General features: G+C 42.0%; 1 protein-coding gene across 2 annotated transcripts in view; it reads left to right on the forward strand.

Annotated features, from left to right (window-relative positions):
- CFI (complement factor I) overlaps nucleotides 1-19,379 on the forward strand; it is a 40,290-nt gene extending 20,911 nt beyond the window's left edge. The window contains exons 7-14 of one of the 2 annotated variants that reach the window (XM_012766199.3): nucleotides 1,608-1,631; nucleotides 2,289-2,309; nucleotides 8,226-8,261; nucleotides 10,157-10,263; nucleotides 10,427-10,530; nucleotides 13,005-13,282; nucleotides 17,195-17,299; nucleotides 18,643-19,379. In XM_012766199.3, the coding sequence (XP_012621653.2) occupies nucleotides 1,608-1,631; nucleotides 2,289-2,309; nucleotides 8,226-8,261; nucleotides 10,157-10,263; nucleotides 10,427-10,530; nucleotides 13,005-13,282; nucleotides 17,195-17,299; nucleotides 18,643-18,860 (893 nt within the window). In that variant the 3' untranslated portion in view covers nucleotides 18,861-19,379. The remainder of the gene's footprint in view (nucleotides 1-1,607; nucleotides 1,632-2,288; nucleotides 2,310-8,225; nucleotides 8,262-10,156; nucleotides 10,264-10,426; nucleotides 10,531-13,004; nucleotides 13,283-17,194; nucleotides 17,300-18,642) is intronic. The other variant, XM_012766200.3, reaches the window with a different exon arrangement.
- The last annotated feature ends 1,585 nt before the right edge of the window (nucleotides 19,380-20,964 follow it).

The raw sequence follows: 20,964 nt of genomic DNA on the forward strand, positions 1-20,964 counted from the left end.
TGGAGACGGGCGGGGCGCGGACACGCGGTGGGGACCGAGGCGTCCCTACAGCCCGCCCAGGGACCTGCCCCATTGTGAGCCGGCGCGCTTAGCGGCGGCTTTGGAGAGAGAAAGGGCAGCCTTGGTTCGCAGCTTCCGCGGGTTTCTGGGGTGCAAATGCGCCCACCTGGCGATTTCAACCTGTGACCAGACGTCGCGCACCAGAAGCTGCGCAGCGGCCGCCGTGGCGGGTCCGGGCGGGCAGCACCGCGCCCGCTGCCCGCTGCTTACTGCGCCTTCTTGCGCTGGGCCTGCCTTCCTTCTCAGCAGTAAAGACCTCGAGAACAGAACGTATCTTACTATTTTTATGTTCCAAATGTCCTAGGACAAGTGCCTTACAGCCTTACACATAATTAAATAAATGTTGAAGGCGCGTGTGGATAAATGAATTGACGCTAATTATATTTTGACATGACTTGTCATACTTCAGTAGTAGACTTTACTAAAATTTTGTTTAATTTCCTGTTGATATCAGTTCTTATATTCAAGAATATGCTTTTTAGGATTTCAACTCATGTGATTTCTCCCAAAAGGTATACAAGCAGTTGAGCAGAAACGCTTCTTTGTTCACTAAGTTTCACTCTGTCCTTAGGAAAGAGAGGAAGAAAGGAAAGCTCTTCAAGGAGGACAGTAAATTATGACTTTTGCTATAGTTTGATTTCTTCAGTAAAATAATATTTGGGGGTTTTTTCTTCTGCTCTTCCTCTTCTTTGCCTCCCCTTTCCCTCAACTTAAAACTGTAAGGTTCAGGATCAAGGAACACAATTCGCTAGTTTATTAGGAAAAAATCTCACTGCAGGAGAGTACCTACAACATAAATCTTATTTTTACATCAATTTATTGACTCCATATCCAAAATACATTTAGTCAGCTGTCACTGTTACTTCACTTTACCCTTCTTTGAGATGAGCTCTGCCTTTTGTATTCTCATAATGGTTCTACTTTCTTCCTCTCCAAGAAAGGACAAGTGAGAACAGAGATATAAAACAAAAATCCATCAATGCTGCCAGCCCAGGCATGCTCACCTGCAGCCGCCGGGGTTCCCTGTGAAATAAGATTAAATAAAAAAAAAAATACAAAAATATCGATATATTCATTGACCTCTACTTTAAGTGGCCAGGTCAGAGTCCCTAAATCAAAGGAGGTTTGGATTATATCTTGGTTGCATTTATCTCTTATAAGCCCTCCTTTTAATAATATAAGTTAAAAGTAATTATAAATTTTATGTAACAGTATAGTCAATTTGCTGTGTGTCCAAATGTATCTACAATACTAATCCCTTTTTAAAAGGGAATTTTAGCTTGAATTTTAAAATTTAGCTTGAATTTTAAAAATTCAAGCTAAAACAATTTCCTTGCCATGATGAAATTCATGTGTTTAAATGCAAGATGAAAAAGTTATTTTTCAATATTAAAAATCAAAGTAAGATGGCATACCATGGTTTCCTTTTATCTTTTTGTAACGATTAATTTAAATTGTTTTACTATTTCTGAAATAGTAATGATCTTTGTATATTTTATTTCAATGAAAATAATCTTGCTATAGTCAGTTTTTTGTTTTGTTTTTAGGAGCCAGACATACTGCAATACAAGGTAAATCTAATTTTTTTTTTTGAAATGGGATCTTACTATATTGCCCAGGCTGGCCTTGAACTCCTGTGCTCACGCAATCCTCCTGCCTTAGCCTCTCAAGTAGCTGGGATTACAGGTGCATGCTACCTATTTTTATAATAGAAAATTTGTATTACAGAATTGAAAACAAAAATAAGGTGCTATGGTTTTATGATATATGTATAGTATTAATATATTGATATGGGCCGGGCGCGGTGGCTCACGCCTGTAATCCTAGCTCTTGGGAGGCCGAGGCGGGCGGATTGCTCAAGGTCAGGAGTTCAAAACCAGCCTGAGCAAGAGCAAGACCCTGTCTCTACTATAAATAGAAAGAAATTAATTGGCCAACTGATATATATATAAAAAATTAGCCGGGCATGGTGGCACATGCCTGTAGTCCCAGCTACTCGGGAGGCTGAGGCAGAAGGATCGCTTGAGCCCAGGAGTTTGAGGTTGCTGTGAGCTAGGACACCACGGCACTCACTCTAGCCTAGGCAACAAAGCGAGACTCTGTCTCAAAAAAAAAAAAAATATATATATATATATATTGATATGGTGTATATTTTTTCTCAATTGAAAATTATCCTTTGCTGTGGTAAATGTTTGGTCTTGTTTATTGGTGGTGTTTTTTTTTTTCAGGCTTTGCACCTGTGGCTCAAGGTAAAAATTTTATTAACTTCTTGGGATATTGAAAAATGGAAATGAAACTAAGGTTCTATTGTCTTATATTGTAATGTTTACTGTTTCTGAGCACGAGTTGACTGTGTGTTAGGGATAACCCAGCTTGAACACAGTTTAGGCAGAGAGGCCTTTCTTCAAGTTGACAAACTGTTACATTCGAGATTCGCAAGGCCGCAGGACTGAGAGACAGAGTCACTGAGGCTGTAATTATCAAAAGGAGTTTTATTGTCTAGCTCGAGCTAGGGTCCGAGCCCCCAGAGTGCCAGCGCAGTGGCCTCTTCTTCGGGCAGGGACCCTCCTTTGTGTGCTAGTCCCCTTTTATAACTCAGTTGTTTACACACTGGTCATGCATCCACCCCCACAGTGATTCTTACTTCATCCTGCCCCTGATAGGCTCTGACCTGTTCCGGGTCCCAGCTGAGAGACTCCTGCATGTCACCTTTGCCAAATACCTTTCTCCTTTTCCTGTCATTTTCCCTCAAAACCAAGGCACCTCCTGAAGAAATTGCCACCAGACAAAAGAGAGTATTTTTTTTATAATAGATGTTTTCTTATTATATCAGACAGATGTCCCCAAATTCTCCAACTCTTTGGGGCCACTCTTTTTTGTTTTTGTTTGGTTTGGTTGGCTGGTTGGTTTGGGATTTTGGTTTGTTTCCTATTTTATTGTTAACAGGTCTCTTCACAAATAACTTTTCTTAAATATTTATATAAAATGACTGAAGTCCTCAGCCCACATAATGCCAGAAGTTCACAGTCCTCCTCAGGATTTCTTCAGATTCCTGGGGAACGCGCTAGCTCAAGGTCACCCTGCTCTAAATGCCTAGTCTCCATGATTTTGTTGTATTCACTCTCACTTGCCATTTTGCTCTCTGAAGCTGCTGTTCCCTTTTTTCCCCTCCACTTTCTTCTTTATTCCTTTTCCTTCCCTCCCCCCACCCTTCCTTTCCTTCCTCCTCCCTCCCTGCTGTCAGGCCTCCGGGGCACAGGCATGAGGCAGTGATACCCTTCATTCAGCTCTTTGCTGGTGACCACCTTCAGTGCAGGCACGGCCCCTCTCTTGTTTTGCTTCTTATTCCTCTTTATCCCTGCCCCTCACTCCACTCCCATTGCCCCCCCCCCAGACAACCATTTCAAAGTGATTTCATGTCTTTCTGTTTGCATGCATTCTTATCCAATGTGTGTTATTATCTTGTGAGCGTGTTTTTCATTTACATAGTATTGTGTTGTAGGTCTCATATTTCCTTTTTTTGTTCTTTTCACAAAGCATTACATTTTAAAGGTCTGTCCATGTCGCTCTGTGTTCATCTCATCTGTTGCTTCTAACTGCTAAATAAAACGCTCTGTTCGTCTTTCACGATTTCCTTTCCACTGTATCAGCAATGCACTTTAAGTCCCAGCCACGGTGGGACAGCATCCCCTCCTTAAGGACGAGTGGGAGGATTTCTCTGAGACATCTAGCTGGGCAAGTGTCTTAGTCTGTTTTGTATGGCTGTAACAGAACACCACAGACTGGGTAGTTATAAAGAAAAGAAATTCTTAGGGTTGTGCGGGCTGGGGAGTCCAGGCTTGAGGGGCCCACCTCTGGTGAGGGCCTTCTTACTGTGTCATCCACAGCAGAAGGTGGAAGGGCAGGAGAGTCAGAGCAAGAGGGGGATGAAGTCACTTTTTTTTATTTAATTGTTTTCTTTTCTTTTAACTCATAAGATTGTTACATATTAAATGAGAAGTCACTTTTTATAACAAGCTCACCCCTGCTATCTCTAACCTACTCCCAAGAGAACTTCCTTAATTCATCCGTGAGGGCAGAGGCCTCGTGACCTAATCACCTCCTCTGGTGACCTAATCACCTCCTCTGAGGCCCCGCCTGCCAGCGCGCTTGCATGGGGAATTGAGTTTCCAACACGTGAACTTTGGGGGTTGCATTCAAACCATGGCAACAAGGAATGTCTTGGGATGTACAACTCCTTAATCTGACTACGAGTGCCTGTATGTTCTTTGGCAGAGCTGTTTTGTACCAGTCCTCAGTCCTGCCATGTGCCAAGGGTTCTCCTCAGCCCTCCACGCATGCAGCATTGTCCAGCTCACTAGTTTGCCAGTAGTACTGGCAAAGGGATGGCATACTGTCGAGGGATGGCATTGTCTATGAACTTGAATTTTCTAATAGCCAATGACTTTGAGTTTCTCTTCATGTGCATACTAGCTTTTTGAGTTTTCTCTTCATTTTCTTTCCTCTATTCTTTCACCAGTTCACATCCTTTGCTTAATTTCATATTTCTTTCACTGAAATCTTCTTTCTCATTGATTTCCAAGGGTTCCTTTTACAGTCTAGATACTAACCTATTGTCAGTTTTGGAGAATACAAATACCCTCTTTCGTCTTGTCATCTGTCTTTTAACTTTATCCATGGTGGTATCTATTGAATAGAACTCCCTAAGTTTTATATAATCAAAGTTACCAATTGTTTTTCTTATGGTTTGTGCTTTTGAAGCTTTGTGCTGCTCTTCGTATAGCCAGTACACCTCAGCTACACTGAACTTCCCCATCCTCCTTTGCTGAGTATTTAATGTGAATATTTGAGTCTTTGATTCGTGAGGGTGTTTTTGTGAATGCTTCTGAGCAGAGCCTCTCTGCCCCAGGAAACAACTTAGGTGTTGGCATAACAGACATGTATGCTGGCCTCAAAGAGAACATGGGATACCCAGGGACAGGACACGGGCTTGCAGCGAAGTAACATTGCCCTCCTGGACCCGGGCGGGGAACCTGTGGCCTTCTAGGCCCTTAAGTGCAGCCTTTTGACTGAATCCAAACTTTACAGAACAACTCCTTTTATTTTTATCAATACATTTCTGTTCATCTTTTGTATTCCTACTTTTACAATGAACATATTTAAAATACCAAAGAATAAAATAAGTTGCAATGAAAGAACTCTTCCAGATTGTCTGGCACAATTAGAACATTAGTAAGCCATGATGGCTAAAGCGAGGGCTGCTACGCTCCTGATTTAGTTCTAGCTTCCCCCACCTGACTGGTGTCACTACCCCCAGGCTGGTTGTTGAGAGTGTGGGGGGGGTCCAGTACGTTGTCTGTCACCAGCTTTTGACAACAGTGCGCTGTGTTTCTGTTTGAAGTAGAATTTGTGAATAGTTGCGTAGCTTGACAGTATTTTTCAATTCTGTCTGCTTAACAGACCAAGAGAATGCTAAAGGAAGATAACAGATTTTTTAATGAGGATTGGGAATTGCAATATTGCCTTGTTTCTGCTAAAGATAAGATGATTGACTTGCTTTGTAATACTGCAATATCAACATTAAAGAAATTCAATGCTCATCAGCATTATTACACTCATAAGGACCACAGATATTTTAAATTAGAGGGAGAGGCACAAAAGGTTATATCGCAGAAATTAGAAAATGAAAAGCAACAGCAAAGATAATTCTTTCAAGCAGCAATAAGACCTGGAAATAATGCCACTAAAGCAACTTATAAAGTAGCTTATATACTCAGGGAAAAAAGGAAGCCATTCAGTGATGTAGAAATTGTGAAAGAATGCATTGCTGAAGTTGTAGGATGCTTCGACACTAATAATGTTTCCAAATACAAACAACTGGCTCTTTCAAGCAGAACCATAACTGATTGGCAGCATGAATTAGCCATCAACTTAACAGAAAAACATCATGTAATATTTCAAAAGGAAAATATATATTATTCAATCACTTTGGATAAATCAACTAATACTACTAACTTGGCACAGGTTTTATACTTTATTTGGATCATAACAGAAGATTTTCTTTGCTATGAAGAGTTTCTTGCTTTGGGCACTCTTGTGAACAGAACTTGGGGAATAGATATCTTCAACAACTTTGAAGATAAATGTCATGAAGTTGGACTGCATTTGGTAAATTTAGTGAGTGTATATACAGACAGTGCACCTTCCATGACAGGAAAACATGAAGGGTTTATTTGCATGGATAAAAACAAGTATTAACAGATGTAGAAGTTCTCATTTCTTTTCATTATATCTTGCACCAGCAAAATCTCTGTGCTAAAGCTACTATTTTGAGTGACACTTTGCAACAAGTTATAAGCAATGCTAACTATATTCATGCAAATGCAACATGGCATTGTCAGTTTTGTAACATGCTAGAGTTGATTAATGAGGTATTCAGTGTGAACTTGCTGTATCATTCTAAAGTGTGTTGGCTATCACAGGGACAGATGTTAGCTAAATTTTTATCTCTGCAAAAACAGTTAAATTTTATAAAGAACAGAATCAGCAATGTGAATTATTGAAAGAAGATTTCTATAGGGACACAGCATTTCTGTGTGATGTCAAATCAAAACAACTTGAATATTCCTTTGCAGGGTAAACTAAGTCTGTATATGATATGTGGCAAAAAATCCATACATTTCAAAAAAAGCTATCTTTTTTCAAAACACATCATCTTCAAAATGAAATTTCAGATGAAGATTTTCCCTAGTTAGCAAAGGTCATTGATGAGCAGGATGATATATGTGAATATATATGTGAATTTGAAGAATACACAGCTATCATAGACCTATTAACTAGAGAATATAATGAAAGGTTCACAGACTTTGAGAATCATGACATCACTATCAAATTAGCATTTCGGCTTCACTTAGTTGGTATCATCAAGGCACCTAAAGAACTCCCGATGGAACTGATCGAGCTCTCAGTAGATGACATTTTAAAATCATTGTTTGATGCTAAGAAAGATCCAATTGAAATATGGAGAAATGCAGTAGAATACACATACCTTCGGCAACATGCCCGAAAAATGCTTTCTTGCTTTCAACCACTTACTGCTGTGAAGCTACATTCTCCTACCTGACCCAAATCAAGGGACTCTTAAGGTCACACATGGCTGACACCCATCTAGAGGATCAACTGAAACTGGGCCTCCATGCTGCAACCAAGTATTCAAATGCTTTCTAACAAAAAGCAGATACCACAAAGTCATTAAAAGGTTAGTTAACTTTAAAATTAACAAATAGTTTTCAAAAAATTACTTAATAATTTTTTGAAATTATTAAGTACATAGTAGTTAGATTTTTACAAAATAATGTACATTTTTAAGTCTATCTAATTGAAGTTTCTTGAATGTGGCCTTATTGGATTACAGCTAAATTAATGCAGGTTGCAACATGCAAAGGTCCCCAGCCTGCCTGGACTAGGACATCGCAGCCGCATCTTCATCCAAGGCAGAGCAACGTGTTGGTGGGAATCTGCCTTCAGATCCCCAGCTCGAGGAAATTGTGATCCTGTCTAGGATGGCAGAGTGAAGATGGAAATGTCTTGTATAATTTCAAGAAAAAGCCTAAGAGGAAAAAGAATTTTGTTTTCTGATGACTTCTGCATCACGGCTGCCTAATGCTAACCATACCTAATACTGCAACCAGTGAACTATCTTTGTTTGCATGAACCCATAGACGTGTCTTATTCTGTACCAAATGAGAGGAGCCTTTTAAATGTCAGCTCAGGACTGTGCTGGCCAGTGTTGGTGGGGGCTCCCTGCCCCGGGGAAAGCCCCGTGAATGCAGAGCGGAGGAAGAAGCTTTTCTTCTCTGACCTGTGCATTTTGCCTGCTCTAAATACAGAAAACTGTGACGCCAAGAGTCTCACCACTCACTTATACCAACAGACACCTCTAGTTTGTGCCAGAAAGAATTTCTATGTAGTTCCCCTCAAGATTTTACAATTACCTAGCTACAGAAAGAAAATAAGATGACATGCTTTGGGGATTTTGTACAGTCCTTTTAAAGGGAACACAAATTTTAAGGCATAAAATCATTATCTAAGTGTAAATGATTTTAATCATTTAATTTTCACTGTAAATACAACTTTAAACATTGGAACTTTTTGTTTTATCATAGAAGGAACAGAAATTTTGACTGTTGATATGAATGCAGGTAAGTTAACATTATACTTTTTTATTAGTGTTTCACTAGGTTAGACAGAAATTTTTAACATAATTTGTGTATATGCATGTATGTATATCTAATTGATTCAAGCTACAATTAATTCTGGTATCAATTTAAATTGAAAACATAACATTATTCTTCTCCTTTTCCTATCACTTTTAGGGAAAACAAACATAAATGATTCTTGAGAACTGTTTTTAAGACTGGGTTAATTTATATGGCTAATTTTGAAGTGAAAACAATACTCTAGTCCTATGTAAATCCCGCCTCCCTGCTTTTTTTGACTCCTGGTAGAGCTCTTCTTAAAATATGTAAACTTTTTGATATGAACTTTTTCAGGTCAATTTTGTCAGAACAACCAGATTCCAATCATGACTTATGATCTACATTTTGAAATAGAAAAATAATAGATATTAATTGAATTAACCTGTTATTTTGCAATGTTTTAAATCATGGTAACAGAAAACCTTTGAAGATCTGTACCCTGGCCAGGTGTGCACTATGAGCCAAATTAAATGAAAGTATTAAGTTCTTGGGCAGATAGTAATCGATTAGAGATTTGCAGTCAGATATATTGCATAAAATCCTGACTCAGTTGTGCATTAGCTCTGTAACCTTAGGTGAGTAACTTCACCTCCAGTAGAAACGGGGAATACAGTCACTCCCTGTTTCAGGAGGGTTTTAAAGTGAAGTTCATGTAAGACTCGCTTCTAATTGTCAGTCCCCAAAATTAATTAATATTTTTTAATCAGGCAATGAGTGAAAGATTTAGATCTCCAAGCTACAGATATTAGTCAAGGGGGATTTTCAACAAGGGCCCTTTATTTTCCACTCGAGGTAACATTATTACAGATACTGACCACGCTGGTTTCACAGTCCTCAGGGAGGTCTGTCTTCTTTCAAAGGTCCAAGCAAAAATGTAAGACTCACCATCACACTCTTCCCCTGACCCAGTTCTTAGGATAGGTGAGGCCAAAAAAAAATGTACACACATTCATTCACAACTTCTCTTCTTGGGGGCCTACCTTATTTTGGTATTTCCAAAATGATTAACAGTGATAGAAATTTTCCTTTCTCATTTGGGGCTAATAAGCAAGTTTACAAAAAGTTTCATGACATGGCAAAATATAGAAAATAAAGGGAGCATCTTACACTTTTACTTTCTTCCATTGCCATGAATTCTCTTGCAAATTCATGTCTTAAGTCCGCTGTGCTATGTCATCTCAGTGACAAAGGAGCCACATCTGCATGTTCCCAGAGGAAGGAAACATTGTCACATGTCAAATGGCTAAAAACACCCCAAGTCTGCTGGCCTGCCTGCCCAGGGGTGCCTGGCGCATCACCTCTCAGGGTCAACATGATGATTAAGTGAGATAGACTATATACAAAGCGCTTAGTATGGGGCCGGACACATAGAAAGTGCTCAGTATTAATATCATTAACGCTACTATTAATATTATTGAAACGAGCTCCCTCTAAACGGCGTCTAGAAAGCAAAAGCTGTGAGAGTGAGCAGACACAGTGCCCCCGTTGTCGGCTTTCCCTGATGACTTCAGAACGTGCTTCCCCCTGAGCCGCACTGCGGGCCGCCTGCGCGCCGCGCCTCTCACCTGCCAGGGCGGCACGTCGACCCTCGGCCAGCCCATTTCTGTCACCGGTCCACCTGTAGGCAGAACTTCAGAGAATCAAGCCAATTTCAGTATTAAGCCAGAATTTTTGAGCGAGGCGAATAGCACAGTTTAGCAGTCACACTGATCTACTAATGAATCCAGGCTGTCGTATGTTAGCTGTGACTCTGCTGCTTTTGTGGCATGGAGGATCAGGAAGTGTCCGCAGGGAAATGGGTTCAAGATAGTAATGTACGATCTCTTCTTTTCTTGAAGAAAGAAAACGGATCAAGGCATCATTACCGAAACTATCGTGTGGAGTGAAGAGCAGCGTGCCGGCGCGAAGGAAGCGCGTGGTGGGAGGAACGCCGGCGCACCACGCGGTACCCGGCTCGGACCCACGGCCCTCCCGCAGCAGCCAGGGCTGGGGAAGGAAAGGAGGGCGGGTGGGATTCCAGGAGGCTGGAGTCTTGCCGCGGAAATAGCTCAGGGCTGTTTGCATCACTCCTGCTAGCATGGCAGTGACCACGTCCATGTTTTCTACAGGAAGACTTCCCGTGGCAGGTGGGAATTAAGGAAGCCCAGGGAATCTCCTGTGGGGGGATTTATATCGGTGGCTGTTGGATTCTGACTGCTGCACATTGTGTCAGGTACAAAATGCCTTCGATACATTTTAGATTCCCTGAAACAGTGAAAATGAGCAATAGAGATTGTGGCAGATGATAAGCAAAAGCGCATCCAAGATGGCTTGAGGCCCAGAGTTCCCAGTCAGATTGGGCAACATAGCAAGACCCCATCTCTGAAAACAAGTTTAAAAATTAGCCAAGTGTGCTGGTGTGGCCTGTGGTCCCAATGACTGGGGAGATTGAGGCAGGAGGATCCTTGAGCCCAGAAGTTCAAAGCTGCAGTGGGCCTCGATTGTGCCACTGCACTCTAGCCTGGGCAACGCAACAAGACTCTGTCCCTGAAACACAACAAACAAAATGCATATATGAGAAAAGCCATTGATGTTCCACCCTATTAATGGCTAAATCTCCTCTGGTATTCAGGACGTGAACCCCAGAGGCCAATGCCCCAGAACATGCTGCGTTCCCCACACACCAGGCTGTGAGCGCACTGGCGAGGGCAGAGCAAGCCAGAGGCGCGAGTTGCCGGCCGGCTCGTGCGCACGGTGGGAGAGTGGGCGGCGCTGCTCGCGTTTTGTTCTCTACTGAGCCCCATCTCTCCTTCCTCTGCTTGCGGCAAGAGTAATGGTTCCATACCCACTTTGGATCACTTACAACTTAAAATTCAGTGGCTTGGCATTCCTCTTAGGATAAAAATCTAAACAAAACGTTCATGTGCACTTACCAAGCTCATCGTGCCCCATAGCGCCACCTCCTGCTCTCCTCTTCCGCCCACCTGCGCTTGTCAGCTACTCCGGTGCATTTGCTCACTCCTGCAAAGGGACTTTCATAATCATTTCCTCTGCCTGGAAAGACCTTCCTTACCCTTGTTCCCTAGTAGTGCTGCCCCTAACCCAGTGCCTGGAACAGACAGCAGGTTCCTCTCAGTGCCTAACCCAGTGCCTGGAACAGACAGCAGGTTCCTCTCAGTGCCTAACCCAGTGCCTGGAACAGATAGCAGGTTCCTCTCAGTGCCTAACCCAGTGCCTGGAACAGACAGCAGGTTCCTCCCGTACCTAACCCAGTGCCTGGAACAGACAGCAGGTTCCTCCCGTACCTAACCCAGTGCCTGGAACAGACAGCAGGTTCCTCCCGTACCTAACCCAGTGCCTGGAACAGACAGCAGGTTCCTCCCGTACCTAACCCAGTGCCTGGAACAGACAGCAGGTTCCTCTCAGTGCCTAACCCAGTGCCTGGAACAGACAGTAGGTTCCTCTCAGTGCCTAACCCAGTGCCTGGAATAGATAGCAGGTTCCTCTCAGTGCCTAACCCAGTGCCTGGAACAGACAGCAGGTTCCTCCCGTACCTAACCCAGTGCCTGGAATAGATAGCAGGTTCACACTATTTATTGAATGAACTGAATAAATAAACAGTTAACCTTTCAGCAATATTCAGGACCTCTGATATAGAAAAATAACCAAAATTAATATGAATGACAATTCTTAGAACGCTGTACATGAAAGTGTCCTGAACAGCTCGTTATCTCCTAGGACATCAGCGTTTAGGGTGATTACCTAAGTCATCCTTATATAAAGATCAAGTCTGTTTATTATGCTTGAGAAAGCAGAAAATATATAGATAATTCATTTTTTAAAGATTTCCATTAAATTGTTTACGTTTTATTGGTTAATGAAAATCCATTTTATGAAATACTTAATTGTTTGGAAATGATAGACTTTGACGTTTTTATTTAGCATCCTTATTCAGAACAAACCTCCAAACAAAACCTGAGCTATAATAGTTCACCAAAGTGACTCTATATTGTTCCCCAGGAAGGTGATGGTGGGTGCCCAATTTGCTTGAAACCATGAGTTGAAAATTGGTATGAAAATGGAGTGAGACGTACAAACAGGCAATATTTAGCACATTCACTATCTCAACAGGATTTTAAAGCCGCTACTGTGTTCCAGGTACAATACGAGGCTTCAGGCTGCAGAGATGAACTAGATCCTAGCTCTGACTTCTAGCAGCGCAGGCTGGCGGGAAGAAAGGCGTGTGCACAAATAAATGCAATGCAGTGATAGGATGAAGTCGGTCTTAAGGGTCAGGATAAGGTCTGCTGTGGTCTTTGCCCTGAGAACCTCTGGTTGGCAGAGCAAGGAGAGTACATGGTCCCGCTGCCCAGTCCCGCAACTCTTGCTGTTGCCGTCAGGCAACAAACCTGCTCCACTCCTGGGCAGCTCTGCTTGCTAGTGAGTTCTTTATGTTCCTGATACTGAGCAGGTAGTGGCTTATTGCTGTCTTTACCACTCACTGCTGACCTAAATCTGCGCTGAGTCAACTTAACCTCACTGCTTCATGGCAGCGAGAATTTTAAAAATCTGGGAAAATGAAAAAGTCCTCTAAAAGGGAGAGTGTAAGAATAAAGTGTCAAAATTCTATACTTACCTTTTTTTCTCAATATATTTTATTTCCCCCTCCTCTCATTTTTTTTTTTTTTTTTTTTTTTTTTGCTATAGAGTCAGTAAAACGCACCGTTACCAAATCTGGACATCGTTATTAGACTGGATAAAACCTAATGCAGAGATAAAAGTCGAATTGGTGAATAGAATTATTATCCATGAAAAATACAATGCAAGCACCTACCAAAATGACATAGCGTTGATAGAAATGAAAGGCTACCCAAACCCAAAACACTGTGAGCTGCCTAAGTCCGTGCCTGCCTGCGTGCCCTGGTCTCCATATCTGTTCCAACCTAACGACAGATGCATCGTTTCTGGCTGGGGCCGAGGAAAAGGTATGTTTCGTAATTTGTCAATCAGAATCCGGAGGCTGGAAGTGGGTGGGATAGACGTGCATGGGCGCTAATTTCCTAGTAGTCAGAGAGGAACATAGCGTCGTGTCTAGAAAAGTGAGCATGCAGCCAGCGCTGGCTTCATGGATCTGTGACTTGTGCAGTGGCCGGCACCCCACGCTCAGACAGGCCCCATGCTCTGCTGTCGCCACTAGGAAACTTTTAACAATTTTTGAAAGGGCCTCACCCCACATTTCCATTTTTCAATGGACCCTGCAAATTCTGTAGCCAGTCTATATCCAGGCGTTCAGTAGACACATACACCCTCTCTGTGACCCTGAAGCAAACGTTTCGGGTCATCATTCAGCAGGAAAAAGTCTAAGACAGCCAACGGACAGCAGGCACTTTGTGGATTGATTGGGGGAGATGTGGAAGAAAGGTTTGGAAGGGATAGCCTTGGTACGTGTTGAATCTCACAACCCTCCTTCTCTTCCCCTCTTCTCTCCTTCCCCAATCCCCACCCAGCCCACAAAGAGAGAGAGAAGTCATTCTTTGAACTTCTAAAAAGACTTGAGGTGAACACTTGACATGAATACAAGATGTGGACACTTAGAACAAATTATTAGAAAGACCTGCTGAATTGAGATTAGATTAGAATTAAACTACCCAACACTTTCCCCTTCATCTTGAAGATTTAACCTTGATATTTAACTTCCTTTTGAGCTCTTAAACTCTCTTTGTTAGCAGAAACTCTAAGTAACTTCATTGCATTGGCCTTATAGACTCATACTCCATCATATTCTTTATAATCACCACACTGAGAAGTGTCAAATATATTAATATGTTGAAATTGACCAAGATGTGTAGTTCACTTGAATACCCCACTTATAAAATACTAAATTACTAAATACTAATACTAAATACTATAAAATACTAAATACTATTAGGAAATAATTCATCCAGAGTTATTGTGTCCTTATATTTGTTTTTGTTTAAAAAAACTTTCATTATGTACATTTATAAGTATACACAAAAGCAGAGATTAGAGTATAATACATCCTTACTCATTCATCATCCAGTTTCCACGGTTATCAATATTCTGCCATTCTTCTTTTACCTCCCTGTATCAACCAGGGTCTCAATGGGGCAATTAGGAAGGTTTATTTATAAAAGGGTTAATTACAAAGATGTGAACAGGGGAATCGGGGAACCACAATGGCTAGGCAGGTGCCCAGGACTAGCAGTACCAGAGCCGCCGCAACTCCTAGATCTGAAGGCAGAAGGGAAGGAGAAGTTACCAGAAGGAGAGAGTGTCAGGTAGATCAGGCTGCTGAGAGAGAAGCAAAGACCTAGAGCAGAGCTCCTCGAACTTTTTAAACAGGGGGCCAGTTCACTGTCCCTCAGACCATTGGAGGGACGGACTATAATTTTTAAAAAAACTATGAACAGGCCGGACATGGTGGCTCACGCTTGTAATCCTAGCACTCTGGGAGGCCGAGGCGGACGGATTGCTCAAGGTCAGGAGTTCTAAACCAGCCTGAGCAAGAGCAAGACCCCATCTCTACTATAAATAGAAAGAAATTAATTGGCCAACTAATATATATAGAAAAAATTAGCCAGGGCACTTATGGCCATCTTGAAGTCGAGAGGTAAATAATTCTGTGCTTTTACTGCCTCTACCTGGGTTCTGTTACAGGTCAAGACACCATACAGAGGAGCCACCAGCCACGAATGACACCATCATACAGCAGAATGTGACAAAGTCCCTTAAGCAGTGTACAAAACAAGAGTGCAGGGGAGGGAGCTAACTCCTGAGCCATTAAAAATTCCTTACAGTTTTCAAAGACTTTTCCTGAATTAGGGGAAGTAATAAATTACTAAGTTTTAAAAAAAAGCCCTTGGTCTGAGAAAGGCAGCCATCTTGAGACCAACTTGAAGTAAAGCTTGAAGGAAAAAAAGAAACTCCTTCCTGATTTGCCATATACTTCGATGCTTCTCAGGAGAGTAGAATACTATGTGTGCACTATAGTGCTGGGGTCTGTGGGGGTGTCGTCTCAGGAAAAACCAGAGGTCTCTGTCCCAGGGAGTTTATAGATTAATTGATGGGAGGAGTCATTTGGCATAAGATACTTAGCATATAATTGAATTACTGTGAGTTCATGCATTAATTAATTACATAAATTTTTTTTTCATTTTTTTCATTTTTTTAAATTTAATTTTACTTTTTTTGAGACAGAGTCTCGCTTTGTTCCCCAGGCTAGAGTGAGTGCCATGGCATCAGCCTAGCTCACAGCAACCTCAAACTCCTGGGCTCAAGTGATCCTTCTGCCTCATCCTCCCGAGTAGCTAGAACTACAGGCATGCGCCACCGTGCCCGGCCAATTTTTTCTATATATATTAGTTGGCCAGTTAATTTGTTTCTATTTATAGTAGAGACGGGGTCTTGCTCTTGCTCAGGCTGCTTTCGAACTCCTGACCTCGAGCAATCAGCCCGCCTCCGCCTACCAGAGTGCTAGGATTACAGGCGTGAGCCACCGCGCCCGGCCACATAAATATTTATTAAGCAACTAATATTTTCATGCTGGCATGATTCTGGGTGCTGGGGAGAATGAGTCAGGCTACCCCCTGCCCTCTTGGAGCTTTGGGTGGCCAGGAAGCTGACACGGAATGAGAAACTGTAGCATAAAAATCGCTGAGATGTGCGGGAAAGGAGGAAGGGCAAAGATTCACTCCTTATCCCTGAGACATCTCACCCTGCATTCTTCTGTTTTTCTCATCTTCCCTAGTCTGTCCGCAGTACCCAGCCCTTCTCTTGCCTTGGACCATAGATGTTCAAGTCCCAAAACTTTTACTTAAATAGAAAGGAAATCCTAACTCCCCTTTGAATCACTTCAGGGTTTTTTCTACATATTTTTAGTTGTCCAGCTAATTTCTTTCTATTTTTTAGTAGGGACGGGGTCTTGCTCTTGCTCAGGCTAGTCTCAAACTCTTGACCTTGAGCGATCCTCCTGCCTCGGCTTCCCAGAGTGCTAGGATTACAGGCGTGAGCCACCTCGCCCCGCCTGAATCACTTCAAATCACTTAGCAAATGGATTTCTTCCTAGACACACGCATTGATAACTTCTTATGTATTTTCTTTGTTCAAATTTCTTTTTTTTTTTTTTTTTTTTTTGAGACAGAGTCTCACTTTGTTGCCCAGGCTAGAGTGAGTGCTGTGGCGTCAGCCTGGCTCACAGCAACCTCAATCTCCGGGGCTCAGTGATCCTCCTGCCTCAGCCTCCCGAGTAGTTGGGACTACAGGCATGCGCCACCATGCCCGGCTAATTTTTTGTATATATATATTTTTAGTTGGTCAATTAATTTATTTCTATTTTTGGTAGAGATGGGGTCTCGCTCAGGCTGGTTTCGAACTCCTGACCTTGAGCAATCCGCCCGCCTCGGCCTCCCAAAGTGCTAGGATTACAGGCGTGAGCCACCGCGCCCGGGTCAAATTTCTTATATTAAAAAGTTGTTTTCACTCTAACAAGGGCTTTCAAGGAAATAGAGATTGTAAGAAGATAGGAGGTATTTATGTGACAGGATCCCATCTCTGATTCCTGTCCACTGCCTGACTGAACCAAAGGAGAAAAATTTTATCTCATTCAACTCAGGGTACCAGTTCTTTTTTAATGAGTGTGACTTTAGACCATATGTTCAATAACCCCCCTTGCCTATCCATCCAATTTTATAAAGACGATTATAGAAATGGGGATACAAGGAGAGTATGATTAGATATGCTAAGGCATTGTCCTCAAAGGCGTACGTATGTGTTAAAGAATATATACTCTTTTATAGCCCTAATGGTTTACTAAGTTATGAGAGTATTTCGAGTTCTCTTTTGTGACTTCTAAATGTTTGTTTTCTCACTTTGTTTAGATAACCAAAGGGTCCATTCACTTAAGTGGGGTGCAGTTAACCTAATTGGCAACTGCTCTAAGTTTTACCCAAATCGCTTCTATGAAAAAGAAATGGAGTGTGCAGGTAAGTGCTAAGTGTCTCATCTGGGATCCACATATATTCCTGCTGGCGAACACCTCCTCCCCACCTGCCAGCCCCTGCCAGCCCGTCCATTCAGCCTTCTGGCTGTTGCATTGTCAAACTCCTTCCAGGCCTTCCCTGTAGCTCAAGTTCCCTTATTCTAATACTGAGAGGGAAAATCTCCCTACACCTGTTATGTACCAGTATGGCAAGGTGACTAAGCACAGACTTTGGAACCAGACCTGGATCTATATTCTGGTTTTACCAACTACTAGTAATGTGACTTCAAGCAGGTTTCCTCATTTGGAAATTGAGGCACTAAAGAGATAAGGAAATGGAGCAGAGCAGTTACATAATTTGCCCAAAGCCTTACAGACAAGAGAAGGTATACCCAGGACCAAAACTAAAATGACTTCTAAATAAAAATTCAAGTTATCTCATCCCAAATGCCCCCAGTTGGAAGTAGATTCCCCCTCCCTGGAAATCACATTGCACTTCTTATGCCATGGTCTGTGTTGATATTGTGGTCAAGCTAATTCTCCTGACCAATACCACACAAAGGCTGGGTCCCAGCCAGTGTATTTAGGATGCTTCATTGAAACCATTTAAATAGTGTATTACTGAAAGAGGCAGTTATTGACATCCTATAACTTCTTGGATAAAGTGATTTAAAATTTTTAGAAAGTCAGAAGAGTGAGAAGACGGTGCCCTCCTGTGTTGAAATGGAGTTCAGGATTACAGTGGACAAAAGGGGTGAATAGCACCAAATCTGCCAGGAGGCAGTATCATGGCTAAGAGGACTAGCTCTGAGGTGTGGTTGCCAGGTTCAAGTCCAGGTGCCGCCATTTGTTAGCTGTGTGACCTTGGACAAGTTAGTTAAATGCTCTGTGCCTTATTTGTCTCACCTGTACACTAGGGACAATAATGATGCTTACCTCATTAGGGCTGTGGTCAGGAGTAAAACCATGAATGACTGATACATATCAGGCACTCAGTAAGCACTCGGTATTCCTATTCTATTCCCACTCAGCATCTGATGCAACTTTTGGGTTGCAATTTCATCTTAGCATACAGTTGCTTAAAGTAGAGAACACAGGAAAAACATGCTGAATTGGGGGAATCAGTGAAAGAAGACTTGTAAAGTGTTTCCCAACCTGCATCTCTCCAACTCGGCAAGCCCAGCAGGCCCCCACAAGGATGGAGAGCCCATGTCATTTCCTCAGGAAAGCTTAAGGAAGCCGAAGTCATTGCATGCCTTAGTGGAGGTGGCAGGAAGCAGAGCAGGCTTCGTGGCCTTGACAAATGGAAGGAAGTGTGTGATCTTCTCTTTCCCATTTCTTTCTCAGGTACAGTTGATGGTTCCATCGATGCCTGTAAAGGGGACTCCGGAGGCCCCTTAGTCTGTTTGGATGCCAACAACGTGACTTATGTTTGGGGTGTCGTGAGTTGGGGTGAAAACTGTGGAAAACCAGAGTTCCCAGGTGTTTACACCAAAGTGGCCAATTATTTTGACTGGATCGGCCACCATGTGGGAAGATCTCTTATTTCTCAGTATAATATATAAAATTGTCATCTCCCTCTCCTTTTTTTCCTCTCAGTTATTCCATTTTAATTGAAATGAAACTGTATAATTAATACCTCTCTAAGGGCAAAAATGAAGTAAATCTCATTGGATATTTTTAGAGGTCTCTACAAAGTGTATGCTATATTGGAATTTTGCTGCATAATTCTCAGATAAATATTTTGGTCAAGCATACAAATTTTATTTACCAGAAAGTTTGATTAAATTATCTGTCATGCAGGAGTGAGGTATTGACCACACTAAAGGTGTAACTAGCTGAGTGACATTCGCCTGGGTTCACGTCCCAGCTCTACCACCTACATTTGTCCCTGGTCAATTCATTTTCCTCTTTGCGCCTCATTTCTCATCTATAAAATGGAAACTGGAATTGTGTGACAATGAAATTACACACTTATGTGAAGTATTTGGCAGGCATAGTACCTGTCACAGGTAACAACTGGCCTCACAGCTCTTGTCCCATTTCTCTGCTTCTGTAAGTATTAAAATTTCTTGAAAATTTTATTTTGCTCCCTCATTTCACAAGTTCTCTCTGACTCTTTCTCTAAACCTCTCCACAGATACGCAGATAGTAAACACAACCCTGGGTCCCCATGGCCTCAGACCTCATAGTCACAGAGCTGTTCTCCTCACAGCAGCGTTAGACCCCTCCAGGCACGGTCCCCACTCCCCGCTTGTCCCAGCCTCTTCCTTTTGGCCACTTCCCTTACTTTCCAGGGTGATCTACAGTCCGTTTTAAATTCCACTTATTCACAGCTCAATGATTTGCAAATTTAATCCCCAAGGAGGGATGAGACATAGAAGACTAAGTCTGCGTCCTCACAGCATAAGCTGTAGTTAAGGCATAAGAAATTAGATGACATTGCAATGGAGTAAATGTTTAGAGAAAAGATAAAAAAAAAAAAAAAAAGGAGAGGCTTTGGGTTTGGATCATAACTGAGGGCTGGAACCAGGTTATTTTACTACATTCTGTCCTTTCTTTTGGGAGACTTACTTATGAACCAGGGAATTTCTCTGGAATAAAATTTGAAAGACCAAGCCTTGTTTAAGGATATGGTGGTGGAGTTGGGTGGTATCTTAGAACCTCAGTGGTAATCTAGTCCAACATTCGCACTTTGTTTTTTGTTTTCTAATTTCCAAATGTTAAGGGAGTACAAATTTTTCTTTTACATGAACACACTGTATAATGCCTGTCAGTGTGCCTGTCACCGGGACAGTGTTCATTGTACCCAATAGGTAAGATTTTATCCCTTACTCTCCTCCCACCCTCCCCCCTTCTTGGTTTCCAATGTCCTTTACATCTCTTTGTGACTCTGTGTAGCCACATTTAGCTCCCATTTATTAGTGAGAACATGTGATATTTGTTTTTCCATTTCTGAGATACGTTGCTCAGCACAATGGTCTCCAGTTCCATCTGAGTTACTGAGAAAGACATTATTTTGTTATTTTTTATGGCTGAGTATTCCATGGTATATATACATTTTCTTTATCCATTCATGAGTTGATGGACACTTAGGCTGATTCCATATCTTTGCAATTGTAAATTATGCCATGATAAACATTTCAATGAGGTGGCTTTTTGCAACATCCACACTTTGAAGATGAGAAAACCAATGTTCCAGAAAGTTAAGAAACTGATTCTATGTTCTCTTTTCTAAATGGGTTGAAATGTGCTGTCCAAAAAATTGAAAAAACAACAACAACGACAACAACAAAACAAACAAAAAACCTTTGGCATCCTGTGAAAACAGAAAGAGGCATTGGCTTGGATTGGATACTGTCAAATGACTTCTCAGGTGGACTCATTCATTGTAAAAAAAAGGAAAAAAACCAGGATAATTATACATTCTGGGGACCATTCCTCCCCTTCCTCCACTGTGGTAGGAACTGATCATTGCCCAGGTGCCTGGCTGAGGGTCTGAGGGTGACTAAAGTCCAGCCAGGTCTCCACTAACCCAGCCTGGCTCGGGCTACAGCTGCACCACTGCAGGGATGGAGTCTAATGTTTCTAACTGGCCCAAAGGCTGCATGCCCCTAAAGCGGAGTTCTGAATGTGAGAGATTGTGTGAAGCGCTTGGCACACAGTAAG

The sequence above is a fragment of the Microcebus murinus genome, chromosome 27 (genome assembly GCF_040939455.1).
Source record: "Microcebus murinus isolate Inina chromosome 27, M.murinus_Inina_mat1.0, whole genome shotgun sequence".
NCBI lineage: Eukaryota > Metazoa > Chordata > Mammalia > Primates > Cheirogaleidae > Microcebus > Microcebus murinus.